A 17,360-nucleotide genomic window follows, 5' to 3' on the forward strand; every position below is an offset into this window, starting at 1 on the left:
AGAGGGAGGAGCAGGGTGCATTTGAAGAAGTGTATTGATAAAACAGAAAATTAAATCCTAAACAAAGTCCAAAGTATCAAACAAAAACCATGACTAAAGCTCAAAACTATCAATAACAGAAACATGAGCTAAACATGACAAACAAACAAACATGACAGCAGCAAAGAACAACAATGACCCGAACATGAGTGGTCGGGTGGGAGTCCTTTTATAGCCAAAATTGCCTAATGACCAACAGGTGTGCAGCTGCAGGGAAAAGCCCAACAGTGCCACCTGTTGGTCACAAACCGAAACATGACAGTGTGTACGATATTATGTTATGTTAGCATCACTGTGTGGAATGACGCCAGCACGAGTGGCGGTCTCGGTTATGCGCTCCCAAGTATTGTCTTCGTTTTTGTCATTTTCGTTCGTTTTGGGAGACCGAGACAGTTCTACACAGCAGTCATCGAATCAGTCAGTGTTTCTCTGAAACCCTACCTGGATCCGCTCCTGACCAGGTAATTTAAGGTAGTCCTTGGTCAGGTGTCTATAGCTTATGTAACACCAGTCCTGGAACCTTTCTGACAGACATCCTATAATTTGGACAACGTTCTACGTAGGTCTCTTGAGACCAGTTATTTCCCTCCCATTCAACATCGACGCGGAAGACGGCGAAACCGCATTACCGCACCTTTTCCAGGCCTTCCTCCTTCAGGCTGATGACATCCAGGTCGAAATCCGTCCTGAGTCCATTGGTCTTATTGAAGAGAACGCGGCCGGTCAGGCCGTCCCAGTGAGCCTATAAACATAATGTTGATAATGATAATGAAAAAATCTTCAGCCTCCGAGCGCAGCCGCTCCATCAAGCTGAACGCGCCGTCTTTCTCCGCAATATCAATCTAACCTCTAACCACCTCATTTTATTTCCGAATCATGCACTGCGCCGAGCTCTCTCCTCTCACTGTCTGCCGCAGTAATTTAGCACTAGACGGCCGAGCCGCTAAAAGGGGGGGAAACAGTGACGAGTTCATCATGCGTGCGTGCTGCAACTTCAGCTTTGAAGAAACAGAGCCTCGGTAGCAGGGTGAAGAGGATGGGGTGGGCGGCGGGAGGGGGAGAGGGGGTGTTTGTCTGCCAGTACGGCACATTGATGATCATGAAAATTACCTGCAATGATAACGTCCCCGGAATGAAAGAGGAGCAAGAACAAAGCGAGCAATCTGCTGACCCGCACTACAACGAAGACGCTTTGATATCTACAAGGACGGAGACGCGCACTGAAAAAAAAGCTATAATGATGATGTTTAAGATGTAGTCATGGGTTATTTTCGGCGGGAGATGAGGGTCTAAAAATCAGTGATTCCACACAGTAGTCCGCGTTCATCAAAGGCTCAGCAGCTACCGGGTCAGAGGTGGACGTAGCGCTACGGTACCTCTTTGATGAGGCCGATGAATCGCCCCCCGAAGCGCCACGGCTTGTGGCGATTGCACTGCAGGGAGCTGACGGTGATCTGCTGCGACTGCTGGACCGCCACCGCCACCACGTGCACGGCATCGTACATCAGGGCTGCGTCCGTCTGCCAGGAAAATGGAGAGAACATCAGGAGGCGAGCTCGCTTCCGGCGGCGAGTGGGGCGGTGCCCCTGCAGATCTGGCAGATGGCACTGTGGTGAAAATAGCTTGTGAAGTTTTTTTTTCAGGAATCGGGATTTTGTCTTCAAACCCGGGACCCAAATGTTTGCATTGTCATTAAATCATGAGCCAATTTAGTGGAAGTCTGTTAGATTCGGCCAGGGGCGTCCAGACATTAATTCAACTCATTCACTCCCAAAGACGTTTTGAAACGTCTTTTCAGACTCTGTCTCGATTTGGCTGGTACTGAATGAGTTCATCAGCTTTCTGTTAAAGGTGTGAAGGCAAATCGTTGAAGAGGTTTTTGACAAGTTCAAGACCAAATCCAACCTCCACATTCAGAAGAAAAAAAAAAAAAGGAAAAAAAAACCTGAAGAGAGGTGGCCATTTTCGAGTGACTTGAGAATCACTAATGGGATTGTCTTCATAAATCAGGCAGAGAGTACAAAGTGGAAGAAACTATTTTGGAACTAGCTTTTATTGTGTCGGTATGACGATGTGGCTGCCGGCTGTACCTGTCCTTTCTCGGTACTGTGAGGCAACAGATCGCTCAACCCCAAGGGGCATCTATGCTTATTTTAATGGAGTTGGCTTTGGGGGGAAAAAATTAGCATGTCCCAAATATACTGCCAAGCAACGACCACGAAAAAGAACATAATTACCGAGATTTTATTATTATTATTATTTTTAATAACGAATCACGTATTGGTTTAGCGCATTGCTATTGGGGGGTGGGGGGGGAAAAAGGATTTTGATGTGAAAACATCACTGTGACTTGCATTCTATGCCTTTATCGGATCATTGTGTGGGAGAACACAGTTTAGAAATTGTAAAAAAAAAAAAAAAAGTAATCTCAGTGTCTCATCGTTTCAGTGTAATTTCAAAAGCAGCAGCAGGGAGAGTCTCCGACCTCTCGCCGTGGAAACTAATGACTCCTGATGGGTGTTCCTGTCCCCCAGAGAGATAGCAATGCAAGCCAGGCAACCAGTCCAGACTCTGGGTGGTAAACTCCATGTTACATGAAAAGTACAGAAGCGTAAAATACAAAAAGAGGAAAATACACACACACACAAAATAAAGCATTATTGATTCTCATCCACATTACACCTTCAAACTACTGTACCCATCCAAAGATAAATAAATAGGAAATGAACACCCTGCACTTATATTTCAATAAATACTTACCGGTACTTTCGCACACACGTCCAGTCATTCAGTTATTGGCTTTTTCAACAAAAGGCGTGCAACAGGGCTTCTAACTCAGCATTCAATATAATTGCACGGATTGATTCAACGCGTCTATTACGAGACTGGGGATGCATTATAAAATAGTGTGGTACAAATGATGTAATTGTAGCACTTTCAGGATACTTGATTAAATATTCCCGGCCCCATACAAAAGCAATCTCAAGAAGTCGGCCTTCTGAGTCCAAATTCCGCTCCTCACGTGACACTTCCGTCCAACTTCATATTTCCGTAAAAGGTACAATTTGACTGACAAGAGTCCCCGTCAAAGCCACACAAGTGCTGAAAGACGTGGCTCATTAAAGTAAATGCCCGAGAGGGAGACAAAAGGCAGCAACGTGTTCATCCGTCTTGCGGTTCCCCGGCGTCTCTTACTCCGTTGTTAATTATTTAAATCATCCTTTGCTCACCGCTGTGAGCGAATTGCAGAATCTTGGAATATTTTAAGAGCATACATTCATTGTCATATTTCAGCTCCACACTTGAAAAGGTCTTTAGAGAAGAGCAATTCCTCAATGCACTGGCTTGTGAGGGGAAACAAGAGGCGGGTGGCATCGAGTGAAAGAGAGACAGATCAAGGGAGCAAACGTGAAATGATGGCTTACATCTCGGGCAGATTGCCTTCCATTTCAAAACAATCCAAGTGTGATCTGGATATTTGCTTCGGCGCCAAACGTGGCTGCTGAGAGCTGTTTTAAGTGCTTTAAGTGAAACCAATCTCCAACCAACAGGGACACTCGGGCGCTCAGGGGAAAGGTTTCAAACAACATGGCAGCGGGGTGAAGTGGGAGGGGGGGGCTCTTGTGCCGGCTCCCATATGAAATTAGGCAATCAGCAAACATGTTCCAACAACTCCAAGAGAACTACTTTTATGTCTCTTCCTTCGCCGATGGCGGACATCTAGTAAAAATTATCTCAAGAAATCATCTTAATAAAACTCCAATGCAAACAGGACTTTATGAGAACACTCACAGCGCCACTTCATTAGGTCAGTAAAATTTAACCAAGTATTAATTTCATTTCAGTTTATATCACATACTGTACTGTGAAAAATGAGACTTACTCGGTGTTTTGCGTCATATTCTTTGATCACACATTTCCCTGTAATTATTCTTCATATTTTGCATTTTTTAAAGTTACATTTGTTCAGTGTAACGAGTGTTTAGAAGGGTGTCAACGTCACGGGGATCATGGCACTTATTGCCCGGGCGATGTGAGGGAAACACCGTCTGTAAAATCTAAAACGAATCCTAAAACTAAACAATATAAATACACAGACGAAAATGAAGCATTTCCGAAAAAATAAATAAACCAATAATAAACAGACCGCTTCGAAAATACAATTAAATAAATTGGAAAAAAACAACAACAAAAAAACAATTCGAATCCTGATCCTCCTTCTACCAGTGGAGTATTTTTGGAGTCATTCCTTCAGGAGGCGGGGCAGATTTATTTAATTTATTTGTGGGGTGGGGAGGTGCGGGGGAGACTTTGGGGCCACAAATGGTGGTGCTCTGAAATTTTCCTGGCAACAAGCAGTCCGGAGAATGTGTGACATGACCAATGGGGTGCAATTTCCGTTGATCTACCTGTTGGCATCGACTGAGACAGTTAAAGTTGTGCTTCAGTTGCCAAGGTTTATGAATCCCGAATGATTTTATTGAGTTCGGGAAATTTAAAGTCATTTTTAAACAAGCGCATCATCCCCTTAAGTGGTTGGGGCCTCATCACTTTTTCTAATCGAAAAACACACCGTATATGTAAGAAAGAAAACAAATCATCGCCACAGAAGTGGTGAGAATGCCACATGCGCAACACATGCACTCAGCAACAAAACCCAACTCTCCGGAGGCACGCCTCATTTACCCAAGTTGCATCCGGTTTCCTCATTTGGAACAGGAGGAGTGAAAAACGCCGCTGTGTGAACATTTATACAAATATATTCCTTCCCGCCGTATCAGTATTCACGCCATCCATCCACCTGCGCATAATTCCATAATTCCTCTGATAATGTAGCACTCTGAAAAATGGCATCCTTTTTTCTCATTTCAACTCCGCGCGCACGCACAAACATACACTAACATCCACAAACGCACGCGACCGCCGGCCCAGTGATGGACTGCAAGTGCAGCTGCGGTGGTTTCTACATATCATATACATCTGATTAGCCTTAACGAGATTAAGCCTGACCTGTTATTCACCATGCATCAGTACTCTGCAGCTGTCGGGCACATAGCAACAACACACACACATGCGCGCGCGCGCACACACACACCAAAACGGCAACCATCAGCGTCACAGTCTGCCACCGAAAAGGGACGCTGGCTGTTTTCACGGCGCCGCAGCCGCTCTCGCTCCACAGACGGCCCCGTGGGACTTGATGATTTACTAGACGAGTGGGCTAATTATTCATTTCATTACCAAGTTCATATGCATGTGCGTCGCTCCACTAGGTACTGGATGCGGGCATTTAATTCACAAACGCCACTGTCGGTGTCTCCAAATGTATGACTTACAAGCGGCATTTGTCAAGCGGAGTTTTCGGCGTGGAAAAAGTGCAATGATTAATGCAAGAAAGTGTGAAGCAAGCTTTGGACTCTCGGTTGTGGTGTTTACATGCTGGGAGATGTCTGCACACAATTACAATTTGGCAAGAATACCGACTCCTGTGGAGGAGCTAATCAGACTCCTGCACATGTAGCTAAAGTGACGCCTTAGCAAATCTAATGACTGAATTAACAAGTGCTTAAAGTGTGCAACAACAACAACAAAAAAAAACATACATTATTACTTTTGCTATTAACGTGTTTTTGTCTAATTTAAGATACAGGAATTCCGATAGGTTTGCACTTATTTTAAGATAAACTGATTCTAATTCCAAATCTGAAAATCCCAACTGATGAAAGGCATTGATAAACTTATGCCGATCCAAATAAATAAATGAATAAATAACATTTCTAGTCTTATTTTGGTTCAGACTGTTATGTACAAAGCTAAGCTAGGCTAATTTGAGCTCTGCTAGGATAATAAACCAAGCTCACCGAAGTTAAGCTAGCTGTTTCCCAGTAGTTTGTCAAACGTGTATAAAAAGAACATTCAATATAGGTTGTCGATGTGTCAACATTATTGCTAACATCCAGTCCCATTTGGTTTCGGACTGTTATGTTCAAAGCTAAGCGAGGCTAAGTTGAGCTTTGCCAAGTGAAGATCACAAACCGAGCTCAACAAAGCCAAGCTAAGTGTGCTAATCATTTGTCGACGCTCTGTGTCAACAGAACATCCTGAAAAATTTGCGGTTTTCTAAGCATAATGTCCAAGATAAGATGAAGTAAGATCAGAAAAGATAAGCTAGCTACTGGCCGGTTGTTTGTCAAGCTGTCTGTAAAAAGAACATTTTATACAGTTTGTGGTAGTGTTGAACATTATTTCCAACACCCAGTCTCATTGTTTGTTGTTTTTTGGCTCGCTTCCATTATCGATAGAGCCATTCAGCCATTGAGTGTCGTACTGTGTGACTCACATTTGCCCATAAAAGTGAGTTGCTGCATTGCAAGCTGTGCAAAGCAGTGATAGAAAGCGTCGAAAAAGCCGAAATGTGAGAAAGAGAAGTGATTTATAAGGCATATTGTGGATGTTTCAGGTTTCTAAGTGGGCTCTCGTCAGATGATGTAGGCAAGTAATGCAGCATCATGCAGTTTCATCTCGCCTTCTCACCTCTTTCCTTTCACCCTGTCAATATCTTCTTTTATCCTCTCATTTCTCCATCCTTCTCGCTCGCGCTTTCTTTACGTTATCAAAGTGAGGGGCGTCGCCATTGTCACCACTGTTTTTCTTCATTTGTGGCTTTTTGTCTCCCACTATCTAATGTTGCAATTCTACATCCTGCATTCAAAGTGGCACGGCAGTCTTCATTTATTTATGCGTGTTGGTGGGTTTTTTTTTTTTTTTATGTCACAGGAAAATAAAACTTTTGCCATTGAGGATCTGTGGGTAATAGTGATGGCGCTGAATTTATGTGAGAGCCCATTCACGGTTCCACTTGAGAAGCAAGCACACTTGAAAGTGTTGGAAGCAGTGTGGAATACTGCAGAGTTTTTGGTCTAACGAGTGGCTCATGTGGGGATAGAGGGAAGAAAATACGATTATTTTGTCGACACGCAATACATCTAAACACAGGTTGCCTCCTGACATTTCGACTTTGCATACAATTTAAAAGAAAAATTCCCACATAGTTTTCCCTCTTCTGTAACCTGCCAGCAAAAACAAACGTATTCAGAGAAAGGAATTGCAACTGCCCCCTCACCCTCCTCGCAATAAAAGCTAAAACTTAAACATCCCTGCAGGTTTTCTAAAATATGTAACTTTCCGATGTGAGTCATTATAGACTGCGGTATGGCGTTACCTAAATAGATCTTCCAAGTGACAGCTGGCTGGCCACTTTTCACTAATTAGCAGCATGCCACCGCCAGGTACTGTATGTCTTCTCAAAAGACGGTTTAACACGAGGACCTTTTCTGTCAGCTTACCTCGGGCCACTTTAGCTCAAAGGCTACAGAGGCGAGACATGCCAATTTGGATATTTGTGCTTCTCCTCAGTTGCAGTTTTTTTTTTTTTAAGCGTCTGCAAAGATTTAAGGGGCAGGAGATTTATGCTGGAACAGGAATCAGTTTGCTGCAGGGTCAAACATGGACGACAGTTGGACCTCCAAGTTTTTGTCCAACGTCTGAGGCATACTTAGACCAATTCTTTCCCTTCACTTATTTCATTTTGCGTGCAAGATGATGTACTTTTGTGTTTCGTCGTGATATTGCTCCATATTCTGCACAGCATGACGTTTGTGCTTGTCTTGATGACTAGGTGGGTTGGGGAGGGCGGGCTCCGCCAGGGATGATGGCTTGTCACGACCACCCCCCTCCTCCCCCAAGGCCAGGCAATATTCCTGAGCGCTCGTGTGACCGTGACACACATGCCCCCCTGCTGTCTCAACTCATGACTGCCGCAGCCCTCTACGGTCCTCCTATGTCACAGCACCACTGCAGAACATCACGAAGGCAATGGCTTGTGCCCCCATTATATTGTGCAACATTACCGCTTCGCTGGGATACACTAATACTCATTTTTGACAACGGGATTGGTTTTGAAAAGGTAAGAAATCACATGCATGATGAGGTAATAAAGCTACAAGTGTGTTTCTTCTCTTAACTCATTCAGTACCAGCCAATTCTAGACCAAGTCTGAAAAGACGTTTAAAAACGTCTTTGGGAGTGAATGAGTTAAGAGTGGGCGCCATATTCAAGATGATGATCTATTGTAGTACCGAGACTGACATGTGAGTGGCAGTATGGTGCTGCAAGACATCCAGACAGCCAGAAAACAAGAAACATTTGTTGTCGAAGGAGAAAATACAAGAAGCGAGGCTAACTGTCAACTTGTCAAATCGTTTCCTTTTCGGATGCAGCCTCTTCTTGTCATTTTCACTGCGGTGGATCATTTGGGAGATGTGTCATACAAAGCTTTGCAATTGTCGCTTTCACTCTACGTCGCTAGCCATTGGTTGACATTGGACAGTTGTATTTATAAAACAGCGCATGGGAATCGTAGCTAAAATGAAGGAAGTGCACGAGGGGTAAGGACAGATGTGCTACTACCGCATCACAAGCTAGCGCCTCCGTCGAAATAATTCTGTGATTTCAAGACCATTCGGTGACATATTGCGGCTTTCAGATGACGACTATTATATAAGACACCAGGACACAAGGCAATCTTAGACTGTGTCTTCCTGCCTCTCCTTCCCCACAGAAAGGCTTCTATTGGCCAAGGGAGCATTGGCGCTAATGATGTTGATGCTGTGCCAAGCCCAGCTGGTGGTGCCCGGCACAGGGCACCGAGTGTCTGCTCTCCACAGCCGTCGTCTTGAAAAAGCCTCTCTCTCTCTCTCTCTCTCTCTCCTTGGCCCACTGGGGACACAGTCATGAACCGTCCTTAACCTCCCCAAATTAAAGCGGCATAGTTTCCTGCGCCGCCGCAAATAAAAATGTTGACTCGGACGCCGCTTTCCAACGGTAAATAAGTATTCACCCGAAACATTTTGCCAAATAAGGCTTGCCATGCAATGTGTGCTGACTTGCTGACAGGGTGCAATATATGATAAGCTTATACGCGGAGTGATAACAGTGCTGAGCTGTCAGTCAAGCCTCGCTCCTTAATGGCTGCAGAATTATATTAGGTGTGGATGCTGCACGCAAGCACACCCAGTGCTGTGTAAAACTTAATTTAGGCTGCAAAGCTTTGAACAAATAAAATAAATCCCCCCCCCCCCGCCTCTCACCCACAAATGCCGAATATACTATCCAGTAAATCCTATTTGCGCATCGATTCATTTCAGGCAAAAATGCTGAATCTGTCATCTGACCAGGAGGATGGACCAGAAAGGGCTAACCACCCACAGATGACCATTATTCACTTGAAATTTTGTCTGAATGGAGCCATGGGGGGGGGGGGGGGGGGGCTGGGCGGTTAGTGTAGCGCCACTGTCAGATTCAAGCGGCGCCGCGACAAAATGGAATCAGACGTTATCGCAAAAAATCAAAATAAAAAAAAAACAAACAAAACGAGGACAGCACTCAATCGGGAGCAGAGCTCCACCGTTTCCTCGGCCATCAGCATGACAAGAACGAGGCACAACGTGGCAACAAATGTCATTTCGTATGAACGCAAGAAAAAAAATTGCTGTGCACTCTGGTACGACATCAAATGTTAAAAAGAAGAGCAAATTCACATCCTTCTCCACATTTGCTCTACTCTATAAAACCTTACCACCACATATCATTAAAAACTCATGACCAATAATCCATCTAACTACTACACTGAGCCAAGAGTCTGGTCATAAAGTCAATTGCATCCACAGTTGTCACTCCCATTATGCAAAAATGCATGCATGCTCCATATTCCAGCATCACATCGAGGGGCCTATTTTGACAAATTATTTTGCAAGGAGTGATTACGTACGGGGATGCAAATGATGCAGAGGCCAAGTCTCTATCGCAAATAATAATAAAAATAAAATCATCTCCTTGCTAATTGCACATAAATCTGCATGCAAGCATGAAAGAAACGAGTGTCCAATCGGAAGCGGGAGGCAAAACGAACGCGTGTTGCAGACTTGGCGCAATGGGCATGCATCATTTCCTGAGGATCCCTTGGAAGCGGGAAGCAATTTGTTTCCTATGGAAGCACACGCAAGCCTTGAAGAACAACCGAGGGAGGCGGATGCATGACTTCATGGAATCGTGTTGACGAAAATCCCCTCGGCTGTAAATTGCGTGATCTCCTCGTTTTGCGTGCAAGCCATAATTGAAACAACCATATTTAGCATGTCTAGTCGCTATTCGACGCAGTTCTCGCCGTGCCTACTGTACACAGACTTGTATTAGTATCTACAGCTGTAAATAGGGTGACTGTTTGACTCATGTAATCACAATGTTTGGGATGTTCAATTTTATTTATTTTTTTGCCTTCAGTATCGGTGGCTGGGTATCAGCAGCCTACACGATACCTTAAAATAAGGCCGCTAACGACCAGATACCGTTACGGTATTGGTACTCGAGCATCCCTAATTAGAAGCTAGCCACCAACCACCACAGATCACAATAACGAATACATTGCTCAAATAATTCCACTCAAAAATGAGCATGATTATTTTTGTAAAGGCGGTGCCTCTTTAACTCATTCGGTACCAGCCAATTCTAGACCAAGTCTGAAAAGACGTTTAAAGACGTCTTTGGGAGTGAATGAGTTAAATACGCCCTTCCCGAACACAGGCTCACATTTCCGTTTTCCACACTAATTTAAGCAAGCGTGTTCGGCTTCAGCACGATCCATTTACTAGCGTTCTAGTTTAACAGCGTCCCATGGGAAAAAAGCCCCATCATGTCATATTTATTATTCAAATAACCGATCTCAATTAATGAGCCACTCATTATAACGAGCTATTACACCAGAATTTTCTATTGTGCGGATGACACCGGAGAACACCGAGCCCGATGGGTAATTATAGCTCAATGAAACAGACATAAGTGCAATGATGCCGATGAAGAAAATGGTCGGGCTTTAATCCTTGGCGAGGTACACATCTGGGAATCCCCCCGCGCCCCCCTCCCCAACTCTCCTTCAATTAAATCCAACTACGTTCTGAGCTCAGTGAAGGGGGATTTAGAAGGATCCAAAACACCAAAAAGAATACGAATCTTATTAGCTAAAGGCAACAATTATAGGCAGGCGAGAAAATAATGATCAGAATAGGTCCATCCATACATCCATCCGCATCTTGTGCGTCTTTAATGGTGTTTAATTCACATTTGATTGGATTCTCCCTCAGGATACGCTTAAAAAAAAACAACAACAAAAAAAAACCCAAATAAAGCAGACTAATCAGTATCTTCGGTCCAAACAGAGTTTCGACGCAGCAAGTGCAGCTTTGTTCATGGCTGCAGGGGCAAAGAAGGACTTCTTATTATGCGCCCTTCCCTGAAACAACACTCGGCCTCACCCGAGGCGCAGAGTGTCACTGAGATTATACACCTCTCTACATTAATGCCAGCAAGTCGTGGGAAAGGGGGGGGGGGCAAAATATACCACGCGTTTAATGCTCACAGCGCAGCCATTAACAACCATCCCCCAGTCAATCAAACCTCGAAAAATCACAAGGTGACCCGGACAGCGGTTGCCCTGGCAACCATTGCTATACAACTATTACCTGCCTCCCAGAGCCCGGCGAGGTTTCCAACCCCCACCAGGCAGAGAATAAGAACAAGGCACGAGGGAAAGGGAATAAAAGGCTGGGGAGGGGGCGGGGGGGAGCAGGAGGGATAAAGGGTGAAAGGTTAGGCTACGACTGCCGCAGCCTCCCCCCTGGCTTTTATTTGAATGATCCCCTCACAAGCGGGCTTCGACGCCGAGAGCGCCGCAGGATGCATGTCATAAATAATAATACAAATCTTCTTAAGCGCAAATGAGAAACTCCAAAATTAAAAACATGATTATCACGTGTTGCCCCCGCCGCAGCCTCCCAACCTCAGCTAGCCTCTGCATTTATTCTAACCATTAAAAGTAGCTCTTTATATTCAGGCTCTTATCTTTGTAGTCACTCATTATAAAGGGTGGGAACACTCTAAAGAATAAAATACATGAGCGCCAGGATTTATAAATAGTCCACACTAATGAAATAGTCTACCCTGAGCCTCTGGACTTATGATTATTTAAAAGAGCCCCCACTGAGCCCACTGTCTTCCGAGATATGCCAATACGTAGCACGGAACTTGACACGATTCAAGCAAATGGTAATTTATCAGTTCAACATCCTTCATTTACAGCATCGCCATTTATTTCATGGCAATTTATGAAATATTCATGGGAGTATTCCCTTATATGCACACACATCCTGTAGCTTGTCTTTGCCTATAGGAACAGGAACAGGAACAGGAACGTACAATCGATTAAGAATGTAAAATGCGTGAATGTGAGTTGATGAAGGAAAAATAAAACGATGTATACACACAAAAGCTTTATATTATTTCATTATTCAGTGGTTAAACATAAGATAGGGCAACGTGCCACGCTTCTTCTTACACTTGAATCGTAATTAAAGATGCCGAAAAGCTACTTCAAAATTGCCTTCGTAATTAAAGCAGGTTATGTGAAAGGATAAGATTGGTTCGGCTCCCGTCGCTCTTTGAGGGCAGAAAATGTGAAATCAGAGCTTTGACCTTTCGTTCCTCTCGGTTCCATCTTCAATGTAATAACCAGTATCTGTGATACCGGATCTTAAAAATGCCAAGATGAAGGCCAGACCTGCTGAAAGATGCGTGCGCTTTGAAGGCCCGGCGGAGAAAATCGATTGTTTCCAACAACAAAAACACCAAAAGAGCGACCTTGATTGTTCCCAACGAACTCCGAAATCCTCTTTTTCACTTTCAAACCACCTTATCCCACGCACACTTGGAGAGCTTCCCAAAAAAACAAGGCCGTAATTTACATCCAATAGCCCACTCACCGCTAAAGCCCCATATCCTTTCCCGGCCAACTCTCTTCTCGGTCTCTGCACGAACATTGACAGATTGTCATATTTTGGCCACGCTCCCGGAGGAGAGATGAGAGAAGCAGGAGGGCAGATAAATGCCTATTACCATTCACACCAGCTCATTACTGCGCATTTAAAACCCATGAGCACCAGCACAAAGCTCCCTGCGGAGAACCGTCTATGCTATTATCAGGCAGCGTAAACATCATAAAGCTCGCGTCGTAACATCGAACTTGATGGAATATGTGGCAAAAAATATTTGGAGGCCACAGAGGTTATTCGGGTAGAACACAATCTGCTCTATGCTCGCTTGAATCGGTGAATCGTGATGGTCACCCCCTGCTTTTTTTCTTTTTTTTTTCTTTTTGAAGCGGTATAGAAAACTGGGAGACAAAATTCCAACTTGTACCACCTCGGGGCGGCGTTCAGCTTCAGCCGCTGCAAAAAACGAGAAAGTTTTTGGCCTACCGTCATGAATCCATCCAGGAGGCCCGAGTCGGGTTTGGGCGGAGCTTGTAGCCGCTCCATGGACCACTTTTCGATAATGGACGACACCTGTGAGTTTTCTGTGTTGAGGATGCGAAAACCGGTCATGTTCACTCCGCTGAAACGGTACGGCTCCATGTCCAGGGCAAAAAGGTCCTGCAAGCAAGCGCAAAACTTTCATGATGAGTTGCTGCAAATCTGAGCACTTCTGCAATAATGGCAAAAATAAAGAACCTGAAACTAGAGTTGAAGGTTTTTCCATTATATTACCTCTCGCTGAGGCGGTAGTTGTTTATCTATTATTTATCTCCCCCCACCCCTCCGTCCTCTCACCAGTCATTCAAGGTTACAGGTAGGCGTTCGGTGCCTTGCCATTTATCACACACGCATAGAAGGACGACCCAATTGTCCTGCATTCTGGCACTGCGAGCCGTCACAGCACTGTTGACAGAGCGGCCCGGAAATGGAGCGCCAGTGTCACAGTTAGCTGCCTGAACCTGAAAGCGGCATGGTAACAGCGCTTTGGCTGCCCCCCAACATACAGCGGCATTGGCCTTCAATCTGACAGTGGCTGATGAGAAAGTCGCCCGACAAGCAGCATGCGGTCCAAGTCTACGTACTATACGCGTCACTTACAATATGTTGACAACAGTATCGGGACTCTTGACTTTTACGCCCGAATGTAAATCCAGATGTGTATTGATGAAGTCCACCCCTGACGAATTGTTTCACATTAAGGTCATCCAGGCATGCACTAAGGCAGTGGTTGACAAAAAAAACTAACAATATGCAATCAATCATCATCTCGGTATCTCACAAAACAAACAGTCAAATAATTATTTCTGCCCTGTGTGAGGTCCGTGGGAGCAAAAACTTTTGAGCAGCTCGGCTTAAATAATTCTTGCTTTGTAGACTGCAGTGGAGACTCGGCTCAGTACATTTACACGACATACACATGAGTAGAGCTACTGAAATATTTTGACAGCTCCTGTTCATCAGACGTTTCTCCTTGTCCTTCCTAGTTTCACATTGAGAGTAATGTTGCCCCCCCCCCCCCACCCCAAAATTTGCCTAAGCCTGTGCAGCACTTACTGATCTTGTGCCAGTTTGTTTGGCTGTGGGGATTTTCTGGCCAGGTCACATCAGAAACAAGGATGTGGTGGAAGCAAGTCTTGTTGTCTCCATGTGCAAAGTACGGCTGGATTGGAATAATCTCAGCTGCTGTGTATGAACCACATCTGTTGTCAACGGCTTCTTTGTCTTCGGGGATAAAGCCACCAGTGGAGATTGAGGCATGGGCAGAAAGCCAAGATTGCTCTGATTCGATTCGTGCAAGATAGGTTTGGTTTTCAAAGGCAATTCCAGTTAGTGGATCAAATGGGGGTGAAAGTATGCGCCGCTGGCATGACCAAAAAGTGTTGGGGTGTCTGTGTTGAAGGATTGTAGTCAGCTATAGAATACACTCTCAAGTAGTGCTAGTAGATCCCAGAGTTCAAAGCAAACATGGTGAAGCAGCATTTCGCTGTTGCGCTGCACGCAAACGAAATAAGCTGCCAACAGAAGGGATGATTTTACCTCTGTTTTGAAATGTTTTATTTTCATTATGGAAAGTACATTCTGTTACCTTGTGTATGAAATGTGGGATATAAATAAAGCTGCCTTGTTTTTGCCTTACCGTAAGAAAAACAAATCCCTTCCGGTCTCTTGTGATGGAACCGTTTATTTTCATTTCAAGACTAGAAAGGATTAAAGGGGCTTGAAATGTTCCTAAAACGGAAACCGATGCACGCATAAAGTAGCATTCTCTCGTGTCATGTGAATACATTCTTATCATAGATTTGCCCAAAATGACTTATTAGGTATGAGGGGGAATGAATGCTAATGCTATAATCACCAATAAGCTCCTCGTGAAGATGGCCTTGCGCTGTCACATGTCATTTGCAGGTCAGTCTTGCTCAACCTTTGTCTTTTAGCGCTCAGGTAACAGAGTGTCACATGTTTATTAGGGCCATAATGGACCTAATAGCCGACAGTACCATCTTGTCAGGGCTATTAGCCCAGCTCCAAGACCTCTTCTCCTCACTCGGGTTCAGCCGAGATGTGCCTTGTTTCATCCGCGGCTCTCTTTGTTGGCCGCTTGATCAAACGGCAACGCTGTCAGAAGCACACTCAAATATTTCCAAACTGCTTTTGTTTCTGCCTCTGGAGATTGCGGATGGCGAATTTGGGTGCAAAAGGTTGGCCGAGGTAGAGGGATTGAGAAAAATCGATTGAAGTCGAATGCGCTGAAAATTCAAAAGGGTGTATTTATAGTTAGCTGCCTGCATTGGGGAAAGTTCAACCTTGTCAATCACAACAAAGTCAGCTGATGGTTTAAATAATGGGGGGTTGTTTTTGAACGGGCGCTCGGATGAGTTATTCTCGGCGACCAAAGACACAGCAGGTAAACAGATGGAAATTGGACAAGCAATTCTACTAATGGAGCAGTGCGAAAATAACAACATCATTTCACCACAGCTACAGTATATCTATTTACAAATATTTTTTTTTAAAAAGGGGGGCTGTTTACTCACCAGAGTGGTAAAAATGTAGTGATAGTACTCTGTCATCATCCCCATGGCAAGAGCCTAAAGGTCACACAGATCATTCAAAAATGAACACGTTACGACAATACATCCACATTTCATTTCATCTGCAATGATGCGCCGCCTCGAAAAACAACGATGACGCATCTCCCGACTTATAAAACGCAACTGAGAGATGGAATTGGACTTAACAATACCCTCGCGTCCCGGTTACTTTTTGTTACGAACATATGACATTCAGAGTGATGGACGGAATGGAAAAAAAAAAAAAAGATTAAAACGAGAGAATGTAAATGATCTTGAATATTATAATTTTGTTTACTTCAGCCGCGGCACTTTTCTCATTGCCAATTTTTCAACCTGACATTTTCTGTGAGCTCAAACATGCCTGACTTTTTGTGTATTTCATCCATCAAATTCTTAGGAGAAACTCTCAGAAATAAGGGGGCAGTCCACATTGCGTTTCAGTTCCTCGACGGAAAAAAATCTGACCTATCCAATTATTGGGACTGCTACATTTTCAATATCCCCAAAAAAAGGTGCAGCGATGCTTCGTTACGGACTTTAATAACGCCAAAGGAGTCGTGGCAGGTCCACCAATATGACATTACATTAATGTCATTCCTTTCTGTATTTCATGAGCTGTTATACAATCAACAAAGTCTGCTAATGCGTCATTAACTGGCTTCAGCCTCTGTCAACTTGTCCACCGAAATATTATTTCCCCTGACAATCGTGGTTTACCGGAGAATATTATAATACACAACTGTTGGGGGAAAAGAGCAAAAAGAGCTCCTAAGTGCTGCTTTAATTCTTCGATAAATAATCATTCTTGTTGTTTCCCGCCGAGAAGCAGCTGTAAAGGCAATTCAGCCGACAATATGCTGCCGGTACGACGTCCATTCATTTAGAAGCCCCGCAGTTCTCATAAAGAATATGGCCCTATTCAACAAAATTTAGCATGCATGTGAGTGAGATTAGATATTCTAATTAAAACCCTCCATTGTGCCATGAAGACGGGTGGGTTCGTCGCCTAAGATCTCATATTTTATAAAGCGATTACCGATGTGCAAGCCCGAGACACGATCCGGGATCATTTGCATCCGTTTTTTTTTTTTTTTAAAAGAGTCTGAAGTGAAACTTTCAGGCAGATTTAGGAGACGTTTGCATGACAATGACTTCATTAAAAATGTGAAACTTTTGCCTTTGAGTTCCCCTCGTGATCCACAACTAGATATGTTGCGCACTAAAAAAAAATATATATATTAGTGCTGTCAAACGATTTAAATATTTAATCACGCTCAAATGTATAAATGTCATAGTTAACTCATAATTAATTGCAATTAATCAG

General features: G+C 44.0%; 1 protein-coding gene across 4 annotated transcripts in view; it reads right to left on the minus strand.

Moving 5' to 3' along the window:
* LOC147185652 (glutamate receptor ionotropic, kainate 2) overlaps nt 1–17,360 on the minus strand; it is a 75,856-nt gene that overhangs the window by 21,815 nt on the left and 36,681 nt on the right. For all 4 annotated transcript variants that reach the window (XM_086104051.1, XM_086104050.1, XM_086104049.1 and 1 more), the window contains exons 5-8: nt 15,998–16,051; nt 13,407–13,580; nt 1,416–1,559; nt 674–781 (exon numbers count right to left, since the gene is read on the minus strand). In XM_086104051.1, coding sequence (XP_085960177.1) covers nt 674–781; nt 1,416–1,559; nt 13,407–13,580; nt 15,998–16,051 — 480 coding nt within the window. The remainder of the gene's footprint in view (nt 1–673; nt 782–1,415; nt 1,560–13,406; nt 13,581–15,997; nt 16,052–17,360) is intronic.

The sequence above is a fragment of the Hippocampus guttulatus genome, chromosome 23 (assembly GCF_054856545.1).
Source record: "Hippocampus guttulatus isolate MCC_2025c chromosome 23, RoL_Hgut_1.0, whole genome shotgun sequence".
In the NCBI taxonomy this organism is placed as follows: Eukaryota; Metazoa; Chordata; class Actinopteri; order Syngnathiformes; family Syngnathidae; genus Hippocampus; species Hippocampus guttulatus.